Genomic DNA, 16,130 nt, shown 5'->3' with positions numbered 1-16,130 from the left:
AGTCAAATCCTATTTATTGACATTGCAAAGAAGTGTGTAGCAACATTTCGGAACCCATTTTGGTTCCTTCCTAAGGCAAACAGAGTGACAACCAACAAAAGATATAGAATCCTTTATATACACACAAAAAAATGCAATGAAAAAGATGAAAACAGCACCTCTGATGTCACTATGACATCACATTCTTGACAGGAACATATTGCACACAAGCACTCACAATTACACCCATACGAAAATAAATTGCACATGTATTAACCTCATAAGTCTGTATAAATATGCCACAGGAGAGCTCTTCACTTACATGCTAAAGAAGGCACATATGGCCGAATGGCTGAGGAGAAGCAAAGCTGTCAGGGTCATGCCACAGAGACCGGCGTCGCTTCACATACAGATAGTTTGGAATAGGCAGCAATGGTAGTCCATAACAAGTGTAGCTGCCCCCAAGCTGGAATCAGCATTGGATCCTTTGGCCGGTGCAAGCGCTCTAGTGTAAACTGAGTGTGTGTGCGGTGGTGCAGTGATGTTATGGTCCTTCCTGCAAGATCCTGGGAATGCTGAGGATCCAAAATCTCACAGAAAAATAATCTATCACAGTGTAGGAGCAGCTTCTAGGGAGACTTGGGATCCTCAGCAATCCCAGGAATTCGCCAGCAATGTGTAAGATGGGTTTCCAGTGGCGAATACAAGTAGCTGTTTCAACACACATTTCAGAGGCATGGTTGACTGCTGTGACCATCAGGAAACCTGCACTGAGAAATGCTATGCAACCATCGCAGGAGTGCAGGCATGTATACAGGAAGTCATATTTCACCGAGTTGCACTAAATGATGAAAAAAAGGTGGAAATAAGTATTTTGGTAAAGTAAAAAGAACTGTCAATTGTTTATGATACAAAGGGCATCAGCAATCTAAATGTCATTCAGTTAGGGCTTACATCTACTTCAACCACTTGCTGCCAGTAACTGTATTTGCAGCACCTGGAAATAAATGATTCCACTGACATAGCTATCAAGAACACTTAAAAGGTTAGGGCTAGTGTAGCTCAAGCCTTGTAAATATCCAGAGACCAAGTGATTGAGCTGAATTCTACATCTCGCCATATATGACTTTGTATTCTGTCAGACCTTGAGCAAGAAATATGTATAGTAAATGCTACATGCGTGTGAACCCAGTTGTTAAAATGTGGGTAATAGCTTTTAGGAGATCCTGAGAGTGCAACATGTGTCTTTTATCTTTACCTTTAGGAGTTATTTTCCACTTTGAACAGATTATGAAGACTGATTTATTTCCATGTTTACTAAGGAGCATCAATTATTACACCTAATGAAGTGATACATTTTTATTTTTTAGGAATGCAGAGGTATGCATGGAGAGTTTGTAGGCCCAGCCTGTGGACACCATGGGCCATATACTCCAGATGTTCTCTTCTGGTCCAGCATTCTGTTTTTTACTACATTTGCATTATCCGGTACACTGAAGACTTTTAAAACAAGCCGGTACTTTCCAACCAAGGTAAGTGATCTGAAAAAAAAGCAATTTATTGGTATTGTTCTAGTTTTTTCTTTTAGCTGGAACATCAAGTGCCAGAGTGCTGTTACACTGATAACTCCAAACATAGTTCCTAGTGGAATGTTCTCTACACTATACATTCTATAAAAGATTATAAGTACTGATGATGTGTTTGATTCTAAGGACTTTCATAAGTATGACTTTCACAAGCAGATGTGGGTCACATTCTAGATGGCCTACCAGTGTTATCCTGACAGGGGGAGCAGTGTATGTTAATGGTGTGGTTTCCATGTTATCATCATGTATGTTTCATGATAGAAACTCTCACTTTTACTTTTTCCATTGGCATAGTACTTTTTTTAAGACTCTGGAATAAGGTATAGTATTCATAGGCAAAAGCGAAGAAACCGGCATTTCAAGTGATCCTCTTTATATGTAGACTTTATTAATTACGGCATAGAAACAGCATACATAAACTTTGACGCGTTTCAGGCCCTGGTGTTAAACTTTTAGTAGGAAGGATTTGAATGTATAGAATAAAAGTTTTTTGTATTTTTACTAAAGCCTGGTTAGTGTCCGCTGTAGCTGTTTACTATAAACTGTTTGGATTGCTAACATTTTTCTGCTTGCTATTCTTCTCCTATGAAATATTTTTTGGAATATGTCTATATCATTTTTGTATATTAATATATTGAAATGTTCTGGTAGGTTTCAGAGGATAAGTTTGGACATTTGGAATCTGTATAACAACGGGTTAAATACGATACAGAAGGATTTTCTGCTTTTCTCCATGAGTGGAATGAGTTAACCGTCCAAGTGTCAGTCTTTGTCCATAATAGCTGTAGGTGGGTGGGTGGGTTTTTTATAAGTTTGTATTTTAATTGCTATGACTTAGGCCCGTTGGAGGGACTGAAAGTCATCTCAAGTATCGGTATGCTGTTTTTATGCCGTATTAATAAAGTCTACATTTGAAGAGGATCCCTTGGAGTGCTGGTTTCCATCAATTTTGCATTTGTTCTGGGTCAAGCAGAGACTTTTACCGAGTTCCTTGAGGAGATTTGGCTGAGAAGGTTGAGCGACTTTTTTCTTTGCTTGCATAGTATTCATAGGGCTTTTATTTTATATACTTATTTTGTAGTTTTGTGTAACAGATTTTTTTATTCCGAAAAAACAACAACTCCCCTTGTACCTCCACACTGCAAGGGTTAATGGCTCATTTTTGTCTAGGGGAATTCTGTAAAGCACTTTTACTTACTTGATTCCCGCTCCTGTGGGCTCTAAGACCGGCACCCGCAGTCTCTTCCCCATTCTGCTCCAACAGTCAGAGGCCCGCTGACATCATCATGTCTAATGCATCAGGTCCATAGCCCTGCGTTATACCTGAGGACACCAAGGGACAGTCCACAAGGGTAGCCCCTTTGCAAGGGGAGTTTTTTTTATACCCGAAGATAGGCTTTAACTGCTTCATTTAAATTGACAGTAGTGTCTACTGTTATATGAACTATATATATTGTCCGTTGTAGCTATCTAAAACAAGAGAATAGTAAATTATTATTAGTAGACTGATGATGACAATTTTGGTAAAGATTATGACCTGATTAGGTTTTGTGTTGCGGATGTGGGCTTGCGTTTACAGGCACTGACCTTCAGATTTCTTTGGCTGTCGCAGATTAATTGGCAGCTGTTATTTCACCAGCATTTGTTTGGGTAGTCGAATGTTGTCTGGAACTTGTGGTGAGGCCAGGAATTTAGGCTCTTATGAGATAGCTTAGGTTCAAAGAGTTTAGATTTGACAGGTACAGAAGTTTTTTTATTGTCTATGGTTATTTGGAATGATATTAGTTAATAAAAGTGTGGCATTGTCCTTTCCAGTTTGAATTTTTTTCTGAACTAATAAATGTTTTTACAATTTCAGACCCATTATAATTTTCTAAAACACATGAGCAATATTAGTAAATGATATGGACAGTACAGGTGAATTTACCCATATAGTAATTCATTTCCTGCTTGTGCCATCCATTTGTATCAGGCCAGGTGCAGACCTACGCGTTCCGGGATCGTGCGGTCCTGCACAATGCAGGCCACGATTGCTGCGTGGCCCCATTGATTTCAATGGGGTGATATCCGCACAGCAATCGCAGAAAAATGGTACATGTACCTTTTTTTGCGATACACGACGTGCGACTGTTTTAGCCGCAATCGTGTTCGGAAGCATGGGTGGAATCGTGGCGGAAAACCGTGAGATCCGTCTGGCGCGACTGGGGTGCCATTGTAAAATAATGGCACCCACAGCGTGATCGGTGCAGACTAGGCGACTCCTGACCGTGCAGCTAGGTGTCGCGTAGGTGTGCACCGGCCCTCAGCACTTAAATGTATACACAGTACTTTTTATTTAAAATGAAGCAGCATTTGAGTAATTATTTCACTAATTTATTGTTTTTACATCTAGGTCCGCTCAATGGTCAGTGACTTTGCTGTATTTCTCACTATTTTGACAATGGTAATCATTGACTATCTGATTGGCGTTCCCTCACCAAAGCTTCAAGTCCCAAATGTATTTAAGGTAATGGATATTTTTTATGATGCAATCCCATCTCATTTCCCTTTATCTATATATGTTGTACATTTGCCGATGCTCCTCAGCTCCATCTAGTGCCAAGAATGCTGTGTGAATGACATTTGGCCAGCATACGACTGGGTGGATGATTTATGAATGCCCTAGGTCTTAACCCCAAATGGAGAAAGCAAATAGAATCTACATTGTGCTTGAATTAAATGTGTAGAAGCAGCTTTAGGTGGCCCAGCCTTGGAGATGACCTATAGCAAGGGTAGGCAGCCTCAGCACTCCAGCTGCCATGAAAATACAAATCCCATCATGCATCTGCCTCTTGTAGTCATGCCTGAGGCTGTCAGAGTCTTGCAGTGCCTTATGGGTCTTCTTTTAGTTCCACAATAGTCAAGGTTGACCTATACTCAAATGTTAACAGTCTTGCTGAAATGGGAAAATAAAGGACAGTTGAAGGGCTGATTTACTTATCTTCTCAAAAGAAAATGTTTCTCCTTTCAGCACTGACCATGTGTTGTCTATGAAGGAGACGATCAGAGTTCAGTATGGTTGATCCTTTCTTTCAACAGAGATCATATGACTAGGAACCTAGACTTTTGATTATGCGAGCAGCATTTTCTCCAGTGATTTGTAGCTGTCAACTCATCAGCTTCCAACAAAAAAAGTCTGTGAAACCTATCTCTGAACACAGGAAGTTCTAGGTGTATATATGGCAGGACTTCCACTTTTAACCACCATAGCTCAGCAAAATTGATTTAAAATGTCATATTTCATGTAGGTCCCTGAACTTGCATGCTAAAAATTGTACAGTTGGAGACTGTAAGTCATTGAAGACTTCTAGGTGGAAAGAAAAGCTTTTACGCCATTTAACAGTTCTACACGTTTATAAACATTTTCCTTTCTTCAATTAAAGCCAACCAGAGATGACAGAGGATGGTTTGTAAACCCTATTGGGCCAAATCCCTGGTGGACCGTTTTTCCTACAGTCATCCCAGCCCTTCTTTGCACCATTCTCATATTTATGGACCAGCAGATTACAGCTGTTATTATTAACCGAAAGGAGCACAAACTTAAGGTAAAAAAAAGTATGGTGAAAAGTAACATTATAACTGTTACCATAGAGACCACTACTGTAAATGTATGTTTCACCTATAAGAACAATACCCAAATCCTGAATCATTGACATTTGTGATATTTTTTATTTGATAAATAATATTCTTTTTGCAATGAAGTGTTATTAACTGAAAGCGTATGCGCCCCCTTTACCAGCCATTACTTCCCAACACTACTTTAGTGGAGAAAAAGGAAATGTAATTATGCTACAACAATTTTGTGTTAACTTGAAAAAGTGCACTATAAATATTCATATAATTTATTCACTATTCATTTATAGTGGATAAATATTCACTATAAATATAGTGCACTATAAAATTTTATCTGTATCTCTCATAATTTCTTATACGTATAGTGATCTGAGATGGTCTGAGAAGACCATAACACTTTCAAAACACAAGAAATTCTTTGATTACCTCCCCTTACTTCTCCTACACTTTATATGGACTAAATGACATGTGTAATTTAACGTAGGTACATAAAGTATGTGACATAGATGTCAAACACCTCTTTCTTTAGTAGTTACTCAAATTGCACTTTATCTGATGTTTGTCATGCCATGCATCTCTCTCTTCCATGTCTCCCAGATTTTGATTTTTTTTTAAATCAAGCATCATCATGTTTCTTGTCAAAAACATGAAGAACGAGAGAAGGACATGTAAGGTCTGATAAGAATTCCTTGGCTTGTTAGCACTGTTTAGCCTTGGAACACTGTTAAAGTGGTCAGGCGATGTGTGAAATACACAGATGTTGTTATTTTCAGGTTTTCTCACTGTTCTGCCTCCCCAGTCTAAGCATTGAAAGTGTGATCTCAGTAACTTACAGTTGTGGCAGGATGGCAGGAATTTACATTCTCAGTAGAGTTGGCAGATAGTGGCTCAATCCAGATGACTCTTCGAAGGTCATTGAGAAGTGTAATCCAAACTGTGCAGATCTTGAAAACAGCGCACAAAGGATAGCTCAAAAGATCATAATATGATCCACTTAACAAGGACATGTGGATGAGATGCTGACAAGGACATAATGAAGAAAGGTAGAGCTATCTATACAGAGGAAAATTGAATGTAGAGGGGTGGAGACAAAACACCAGAAACAGATAAAGCAAATAATATTTAAAGTAGGGATGTTCAGATACCAGTGCCGATATTTGGCATTTTCATGAGAACTACCGGGGTTGCAGCAGTTGCGACTGGGCCCTGGTACTCCACTACTGTCCTGAAATCATTAGTCTGTATTTTTTTAGAAAAACTGTCATATGACATGTTTTATGTACACTTTTTTGCCCAAGTACAAGTATCTTTTTTATATCTTTTTTAGATCTTTTTTGCCCAAGTACAAGTATCAGTACTTGGTCTGGAAAAAATGGTAATGGTGTATCCCTAATATATATATATATACAGGGCTCAAAATTTCAAGTCCTGAGCTACTAGCCAGGCCTTAAGAGTTAATCGCCACCAGTTGCCCCACCTAACCCCAACCCTGCCTCGGCCTTAACTCCGCCCCTAAACCAACCCTCTTAAATTATCTTATGAAATTACACTTTTAAATGTTGAAGGCAGAATAAAGTTACAAAAATAAATATTAACAACAACAATATTAAGATAAAGCAATGTAAACATTGCGGCCCTCCACATCCCCACATATAAAATAAATACCCTCCCCCCCCTTCTCTGCCTCCCCCCATATAAAATAATACCCCACCGTTCTATATATATATACATATATATATATATATATGTATATATATATATAAAACAAATCATACATTAAAACAGGGGTGCACAAATCCCATGAGCCCTAGCTGCCTCCTAACTTTTGAGTTTTTTTCTATTCTAGCCTTGAAGCTGGAAAATTATCAGTACTTGTACCAAGTAAGGTGGTACTTGATATCTGAACATCACTAATTTAAAGGCATTTCACAATGCATGTGTAACATGACACTCGTCAAAAATGTATTTCCAAAGTACATTGTAAGGTGCATTACTAGAGGGATCTAGAGTTAATGCTTGAAACACACTTCCAGCAAAGATAGTGAGTAGGCCAACAGTAAGTGAATTAAACATGCTTGAGCCAAACATAGATCTCAAAAACAAAAGGGTAAAAAAGTAATTAAAAGGGACAAACTTGACGGACCACTCTTCTATGATTCCTTTTCTGGTTCTTAACTGCTTTTGGAACTTCTCTAATTTCCATTATGAGAAATTTCCAATTCATTTTGCAGTTTAGCTACCAACTGAAAAATACAATGCAAAACAGGTTTTGCATTGTATAAAGTCTTAGGCTTGACATCCTCCAAGATGTTGACAACCAATGTAAAAAAATATTTTATTGTCCAACCCACAGATACTAATTTTTTGATTCCTTTCTCTTTGGCAGAAAGGATGTGGTTACCATCTAGACCTACTCATGGTGGGGATGATGCTGGGAATCTGCTCAATCATGGGATTGCCATGGTTTGTTGCTGCTACTGTGCTGTCTATCACCCATGTAAATAGTCTTAAACTGGAGTCGGAGTGTTCAGCACCAGGAGAGCAGCCCAAGTTCCTCGGGATCAGGGAGCAGAGAGTGACGGGGCTGATGATCTTTGTGCTTATGGGCTGCTCTGTCTTTATGACTACAGTGCTAAAGGTGAGAAACACCATCGTCAAATCAGAATAAATGGTCAGAAGTGTTAAGAATGTGCTGAATGTTTTATATGTCTTTTTTTTACTGTAATTCATATGTTCATGAAAATACAAGGTCTGCTTTTTTTTGAGATCCCCACTCCCCTATGTAAAAATTGCTAAGTCCACTTTTTAAGTGGACCTCCCACTTATTGAAATGCAGCATAAACATTTTGAAAACACCTGTAGGGGGGAAAAGGATACATAATATACGTACCTCTCCTCTGGCTTTTGTGGTACATGAGGTGATGTTATCCTCCTGCTGATGAGATCCCAGAGAATGGTAAGTACTCCAACTTTGGAGAGGAGATGCTGGATGATGTCACCCTCTTCCATGTGCCACAGATGAAAGCTGGGGGAAAGGTAAGTATATTATGTATCCTATCTAACATTCCCACCTCCAACAGATGGTTTTACATTTTTATTTATTACAGGCATTTATATAGTGTCAAAAATTCATGCGGTCTGTGTCCCCTCTGATGCCCGCTGCTCTCCCCCGCCTGTATCGGTAAAGGCAGCAGGGCTTGTTTAGTAAGATGATACCCAGAGCAGTGAAGATGTGCACAGTGCTGTATCCTATAGCAGTCAATCACAAATAATCTTTCTCTGCCATGACTACTATTAACCAAAATCTGTGTGGTGCTACATTATTAAACATGCTTGGACTAAACATGTTTTTCAGTTCGTGGAACTTATGAACAATGATGTTCTTGTATGTTGTGTTATTGTCTTACAGTTTATTCCAATGCCAGTATTGTATGGAGTGTTCCTCTATATGGGAGTATCTTCACTGAGAGGAATTCAGGTAAGGGCTATAATTGATATCTTGTTCTACAAGTCCTGAAAGTTAATTTCCAGGCAAATAGATACATACAGAGATACTGTATACAGTATGATCATTGCTTTATTACCTGCAAAAGGATTTTAAATTCTGGCCAGTCCGTCGCCTGATTTACACACCTCTTGCCCACTGGACAGCCATACAGGAAACATGTTATCCCTGTTTTACTGGTTCAGCTTTGCAGGTTTCTGTGCCACTTTTTCATTTTCTGTTCTTTCAAATGTTGTTAGTACTAAAGCTTCTGCCCATTTTTTTATAATTTATACTAACCAAACTTTGCTATTAATTTCTTAGAGAGTAAACATTCAATATTCTCTCATTTAAAAGCAGGATATTTCAGTTAACATCTTTACCTGTTCTTGCAATGCATCCGACAGCCTGAAATATTTTGTATCTGTGCCCCTTACCTGTACTCTTCCATGCTATATAACAGCTTAGCTTTTTATAGAGTAGAATGGGGAGTCTGCTATTACATTTTTTGATGCTCTAATATGTGCAGGTATGACATATTGAGTAGAAGCAGTGACTGCAGTTAGAACTATTTTTTAGTTCTTTGTCATGTTTATTCCAGAAAATGTGTGGGTTTTAGGTTTTTTTTCTGAAATAACACTGTGGTTATGTTGTGTGGCTAGTTTGGATGCAAATATAGCTTATCAGAGTTCTTCTCTAAAGTTGACCTGAACTCAAAAAATGTAGGTTTGCTATGTAATACAACATGTAAAAATGTGCATTGTGCCTAAGCACTGTGAGAAATTTACCTTTTGCGTGGAATATCTCCTTAATGTAGCAGTGCATTTCTTGTAATGTGAGTGTGACTTGACTCCTATGCCTACAGCAGAATAGCTGCATATCTGCAGTCTGAGATCTAAGGCACTGCTGCCTCTGATTGCTAGTCTCGGGATATTTGGAATAAGATTTGGTATTGTCACTATTGTTCTGCTCACTGTTCTCCTTGAAGGAAGCTCTGACATGAGGGAACAAAACCCTGCCTCTGGCAAAAAGGCCACCTCCACACAGACAATGCAGAGCAAGCCATGGTAAGTCAGTAATGGGGAAAAGATCAGCTGGAGGGAAACCACAAGCAACACTGGTGATTAGTACTTTGCCTTCTGCCTGCCTTCCATGGTTTAGTTTCTCTTTAACCTTAGTGAGCTCCCCTATGCAATAGCGATTAAGTTAATACACAAAATACTCAAAAATGTTTAAAGCCCCGGCCCAACGAACGCACGCATACTAGCACAAATACGCGTCGGGTGCGCCTACGTATGAAAATGATGATTGGGCCACACGTGTTAGGTATCACCATGTGTGCCAGAGTGAAAGCAATAATTCAAGGGCCAATATTCATGGCTGACTCTAAACTGATGACTTGTGCATATTTTTAAAGAGGGCGTATAGACAATGTAGTGTAATACATTGTTTAGCCATTTCCCGGGCGCACGCAATTTTTAGGCTTGGCATATTGGGTGTCTATTTATCCGGCACAACCTCATCTTTCATATCTTACAAAACAATTGGGTATTAAATTGTGTTTTTGTGCACTGCCTGGATGGGAAGGGGGTTTAACACCGCGGATGTCAACTGGTTAATGCACCTTATATGGAAGACATGTTCAGCTCTCTGTGTCTGATTAACAGATTTGTAAGTCCTTAATTCTGATTAGCAATGCTAGAAGGTCAGGTGTAGGAAGATGCCATGCCCATTATTATGCAGAGATGTCAACTTGGAAAAACAGTCTATAGGGTGAAAAGGGAGAAGCACATGCTGTGGCAAAAACTAGGTGTGACTGAATCATTTAAAGGGCGTAAACACGTGTAATAAAAAGGTCAATTGCAAATTAATCCCAGTATTATTCCCAGCATACAATATCATACATACAAAATCAGTTTTGTACTAGTTTATGTATAAATATATGGCAGAGCCGCATTCACACATACAGCATAGGAACAGATACCAACGACTGAATACAGCATACAGAAGATGTGACATAGTACTGTGCCATATGTAAACAGCATAGTACAAATACACAGCATTTTACACACATGTACATATCAGAATTGTTTTGCAAAATATTGCCAACTTTGCAAAGAGGGTCAGTCAAATTTCTTGTGGATAAGAGGAATTCAGGTAGATTTGTACATCAAAGGGGTAGCATGCCCAGCATTTTAGCCCCTATTCTCAAAGCTTGACAGCACTTGACATGAGGAATTCCATTATTTTCATGGGTGCCCATCCACATATGAGAGTTGTGTTGCCTGTCACTTGTAGCTTGAAAGCGTACATGAACTTCTCTTTGGGCAGAATCACATGTTTTTGGCCCCATAGACTTCAATCGTCTCATCCTCCTAGTAACTAGCTTTCCATTGGCTAAAACAAAAACGCTTACCGTATAATTAAAGTTCGTTTTTAGTTAGCATTAGATATATGCCCCATGGTTCAAAAAAATAAAAAATTAGGCAAATACCTAATTACTTACCTGTTCCAGCGCCACTCCCTCCCAGCTGAAGCTCAGGAATGGCTGTGAAAAAGAAATGCGCAGTAGAGCGGAGGAGGGAGAAAATGAAACTCAATGGATTCAGCCAGGATAGACACCGTGGGACACGAGCAGTCTTCTGTGGATCAGAGACCGGCACCAGCGCTGGAGGGACTGTCGGAAACGAGTGGAAGCAAAAAGATGATCGGATCTTTTTAACCTGAAAGCACCTAAAAAATTTGCAAAAAACACACTTCAAAATTGCCTGAAAACACTCAATACCAGGTGTTACTAAGTGGGAGGGGTGCGGGTTGGGGTGAGTTAACACCATTGAATCATGGCTAAGGCAAGGTGCGCTTCTGACTAGGGATAGAGACAAATCATGCTCACTGTATTTAGGTGATAAAGATTCTGCAGAATCCTCACAAAGGAACTTCATGAAACCCCTGAGGTCAGCACAAAGTACCCAAACTGAATGTCTTTGTGGTACAATCAATCTTGATAATTAACCCAGTTTCTGACAGCCCTTTTTTAATCCACTTTGTCCTACCAGGCGCCATGCCAGCATACATAAATTAATAGAGTGTGCAGAATGCCAGTTGACAAGAGGCAGCACTCTTTGTCCTCATTGGGAGACAGAAAGATTGTGCCTTTTCTATCACTGGAAGATTGGCAGGCTATTATTCCTTGTGTGCTGGTAAATGCTCCCGGGTGCCCAAGTAATTGTTCTCTGCAAATCCCCCATGAAATACGTTATATTCTACCTGTCTGGGACAGCTGCTGTGTACATCCATAGCTGTCAGGGCAACCAGTAAAAAGTGGTTGCTGACAATCGGTTCTAGCAGCTGCTAATTGCATTGGGATATACTGTAGGTATATATAGAGGAGGAAAGAAAGAACAGTACAGGTAAAGCGAAAGACGCATGAAGTGCGACTTTTATTGCCCAGTTTCCAGATCTATTGTTAGAAATGTACAGTGTCTCCCTATACACACGCCCGAGAGTTCAGGAACTCTATGTTTTTTCCTTTCTTGTTTGTATTTCTTTTCCTGAGTATTAAACCTGTATTAACCTGAGTATTAAACATTCATAAGTCACTAAAAGGTTGAATCACCTCATATTTACTTGGCAGCAAATACAAATGGGTGCCAAATGTTGTGTCTCTAGAGGAAGAAGCAGAGCACATCGAGGAATTTACTATTCGATACATTTCAACTTAAAGCCACACTCTGGGCAAAATGATCATTTATACACTGCACTGAGTGTGTAAATTATCATTAAAATGCTGTTTGTCATGTGCATAGAGCAGCATGGCCAGCTTTCGGGCGATGAGGAGAGAGAGATGCGACCAGAATCGCACAGCACTACAGACACATCACCCGCCCCTCCTCACTATCCTCCATTCAGAAATTGTCTTGTAATTTTTTTAAAAGACAAGACATTCTGGGGGGAATTTATCAACACTGGAGAAGACAACATCTGGAGCTGATTTGCACTGCAGCCAATCAGCTTCATTTTCAAATCTTACCTGGGCAAACTGAAGAGAGATGCGGATTAGTTGCCTTGGGTAACTGCTCCAGATTTTGTCTGCTCCAGTTTTGATAAATTCCCTTCTCTGTGTTTGCAGGAGGAGAGCTGATGTCACATACCCTCTCCTCCTCCAATCACAGAATGTGGTTTATTTTTTAAAAATTACAAGACATTTTCTGAATGGAGGATAGTGAAGAGAAGCGCTCTACAACTTGGGTCTCTTCAGTGCCCGGAAGCTGGGTGTTCTATGCGGGGGACAGGGCGAGGTAAGATTTTTATACTTTGCATCCACCCTCCACACATAACACCCAGTTTTGTAATGATAACTTACACACCCAGATATCTGACTCTACACCAGCGATGGTCTACTCATGCTACATAATCCTTTTAGGGACTGCAGACATGCAACAGGAGATGGTCTAAAACTACACATATGCAACAAGACATGGTCAAAGAGTGCAAACATGCTATAGGAGATGTTGGTAAATGGGGACATGCTTCAGGAGACAGTCATAGAATGGGAACACATTTCATGAGACTGCAAGACATAACTGCTATTATAGGGAAACACAGGCTACTGTCTGCCAGTGTCCAAAAATTGCCAAAGGACAGCAGGTTGGGCTCAAGGGCTCTACACTCGCATGAGAAATAGCACAGAGACACAACAGTGATATATTTCACATAGCAAAGATGCTTTAACATTCAGCAGTCGCTGCACTGTAGGTGAACTAATGATTTTAAGTGACTGCTATAAGTTAAATTAAATCACAGATGTTTCCAATGCATCAGTAACTTTGTGTTAAATTATATTTATTTCAGTATTTTCTGGGTATTTAACACTTTTCTGCCCAACCTTTTAAATTGATATCCTGCTCAGCCACTTCCACTGATGTAATCGCCTTATTATACGTTAAAAAATCAGCCTTGCAAATGGGGTGCCTGTTCATTAAGTTGACGGAAGCAAGGAGGCAGTACATGGGTGGAAGAAGAGAGCTTAGGAGGGTGGAAGAAGAGAGCTTAGGAGGGTGTCTGTGGCAGTGTTCACTATTAGTACCCGGAGCTGGCAGGAGGTGGGGCTGTGTTACAGAGTCTGTAGCATCCTGTGGGCCATGAAAAGTTGTCACCACTGTATTTACTGTACAGGCATACTGCACAGAGCATGTCTATCAGCTTTCAAATCTTTTTAAACAGCATGTTCAGTTGTTTATCTGGAGTTGCACTTTATGTATTTGCATTTTACAGTAAACCAGAAATGGTAGAGTAGAAATGGTATGGTAAAAATGGTAGAATTGTTATTATGACTCTTGCAGTCCTAGAGCAAAACATGTCCTGATTAAATTTAATAACTCTTCAAGTTTTTTCTGAAAAGGCCCATATATATATATATATATATATATTTTGCATATATTAAGGCAAAAGTAATGTACAAGGTACAGTGAACCATGATAACAAGCAGTGGTAAGCAGTCATTAATCTTTGTTCTCATAGAATGTGATCGCTAACAAGCTTTTATGTACATCAGAGATTTTTTTTGTTTGCTGTCTCCCCATTGGGTAGATCATCCTTCATTTCCTGTCACATAGACTAACAGGAAGTAAAAGGAAACGTCTGTCACCACAGGTGTCTTTATTGAAAGACTTCTACTTTATTCCTCTACCGGTGACAACGTACAGTTTTGGATTTTCCCATCACTTTCAGTTCTGGTGACAGTGCTTACAAGGTTAAATCGAAGACAAAAAAAATATTTTTTGAATTAGATACAATTTAGAGTGAAAAGGGATGAAAACTAAACTGATAATGACATCTGTTCTTGTTTGTTGCAGTTCTTTGACCGGATTCTTCTCTTCGCTATGCCAGCTAAACACCAGCCAGATTTTATCTACCTGCGACATGTGCCTCTCAGAAAAGTCCATCTTTTCACCCTCATACAGCTGACCTGTCTGGTTTTACTTTGGGTTATTAAGGCATCTCCAGCTGCTATTGTTTTCCCAATGATGGTAAAAATACAAATTTTTTTATTTATGCTCTGAGAGAATAGACATTTGTTGCTGCCCCGTTCAAATCATTTAACATACTGCATCTTGACATGTCTTATATACATTTTACCATGCCTTTTTATCCATGGGCCTTTGTGTCAAGATGTCATTATCATAGGTGGTAGGTCTTCTTACATGTGCACTGTACATGAACCACAAACATGCAGATACCTTTGGAATTCTGTTAACAGGGGCTTTGGGGGTAGCATTTATACTTTAAGTTTATTTCAAACTATTAAGTATAGATACAATATAAGTAGATATAATAACTTCTAGCGCCAGCATTGGGTGAGGCTTTCACCTTGGCATGGCTCTTCATATGCCTCATATTTGTATGCACACTGTGAACATGCCATATGGCCATTAAAATATTTCCCAATGCTTAACAAGCTTCAAAAGAGCTCTCACTGACCTCTTTAGCTGCAGGTACTGTAATGATGAGTATTTCATCCTCAAAGTTCATAATAGATGCACTAAAGTCGCTGCCTAAGACAGTGTTTTTCAGAGTGTGGGGTGCATTGCCCTGGAGGGCATGATGGCACTGGGGGAGGGGGGCTCAGGATTTGGGGTACACACCACTGTAGGTGTCCTACTGTATGGTAGCTTAAAAAAGAAAGCTTCCAGGACATGCACACATTTTTAGTGCAGACCATGAAGAGCTGTCATTAAGAGCGAAGCCTCCCTCTGACCAGCAAGTAACCACTTGCTTCCATGTGCACCTGGGGGTCCATGCATTTATGTTCTAAACTCCTGGGTGGCTGCAGGTGTGCGGGTGTTTAGTTAGTGTGAGGGCTGAACTTTATGCTTTGCTGGAGTTTCCTCTGCTTGGGTAAGGGGCTGTGTTGTACAGTTAGTATATATTCTTTATGTGTGACTTTACTGATGGGAAGATTTGTATGTATTTGCAAGATTATCTTGTTGTTCTCCTCAGAGATATGTTACTATTGGATATATTGTTAGTGTAGAACACGTTAATGTGAACAGAAAGCTTACTCCATGTCAGTGTCAGTGATAGAGCTGTGCTGTTTTTGGGTTGAGAGTTTGTTGATGATGCTTGGTTGATGTTTATTAGTTTACCTCTGTTGATTTATAATCCGTTACTGTGCCTTTGAAAGTAGAAGTACAGTACACACCCCTTCAAGCAATGTAACTCAGCAGTCTTCTGTTCTCTACTGTAGATATAGAGCAGGTTCTATGGAAGGGGGGAGCAGGGGAAGCTTCTGCCATGAACTTTGTGGATGAATAGCCCCATACTGCTGCAGCTACAAAGGTCAGTGAGGGTTTGTTTCAAAAGCTTACTGCTTGTTAATAATAGCAACACACAAACAGCAACTCCATTGTGTAGGCAGGTGTCATTGTAGACCCATTGTTTGCAAATCATGACCTCAAATGGATTCATTT

At 39.6% G+C, this 16,130-nt stretch overlaps 1 protein-coding gene across 1 annotated transcript in view; it reads left to right on the top strand.

Annotated features, from left to right (window-relative positions):
• LOC108794394 (electroneutral sodium bicarbonate exchanger 1) overlaps positions 1-16,130 on the top strand; it is a 168,597-nt gene that overhangs the window by 139,490 nt on the left and 12,977 nt on the right. The window contains exons 16-21 of the mRNA XM_018565421.1: positions 1,350-1,511; positions 3,958-4,071; positions 4,988-5,149; positions 7,564-7,815; positions 8,587-8,655; positions 14,517-14,690. Of these exons, the coding sequence (XP_018420923.1) occupies positions 1,350-1,511; positions 3,958-4,071; positions 4,988-5,149; positions 7,564-7,815; positions 8,587-8,655; positions 14,517-14,690 (933 nt within the window). The remainder of the gene's footprint in view (positions 1-1,349; positions 1,512-3,957; positions 4,072-4,987; positions 5,150-7,563; positions 7,816-8,586; positions 8,656-14,516; positions 14,691-16,130) is intronic.

This window comes from Nanorana parkeri, unplaced genomic scaffold (genome assembly GCF_000935625.1).
Source record: "Nanorana parkeri isolate BGI_ZX_2015 unplaced genomic scaffold, ASM93562v1 scaffold846, whole genome shotgun sequence".
NCBI classification, from domain to species: domain Eukaryota; kingdom Metazoa; phylum Chordata; class Amphibia; order Anura; family Dicroglossidae; genus Nanorana; species Nanorana parkeri.
Note: the sequence above shows the minus strand (reverse complement) of the source record. Positions and strands in the feature narration are given on the sequence as shown.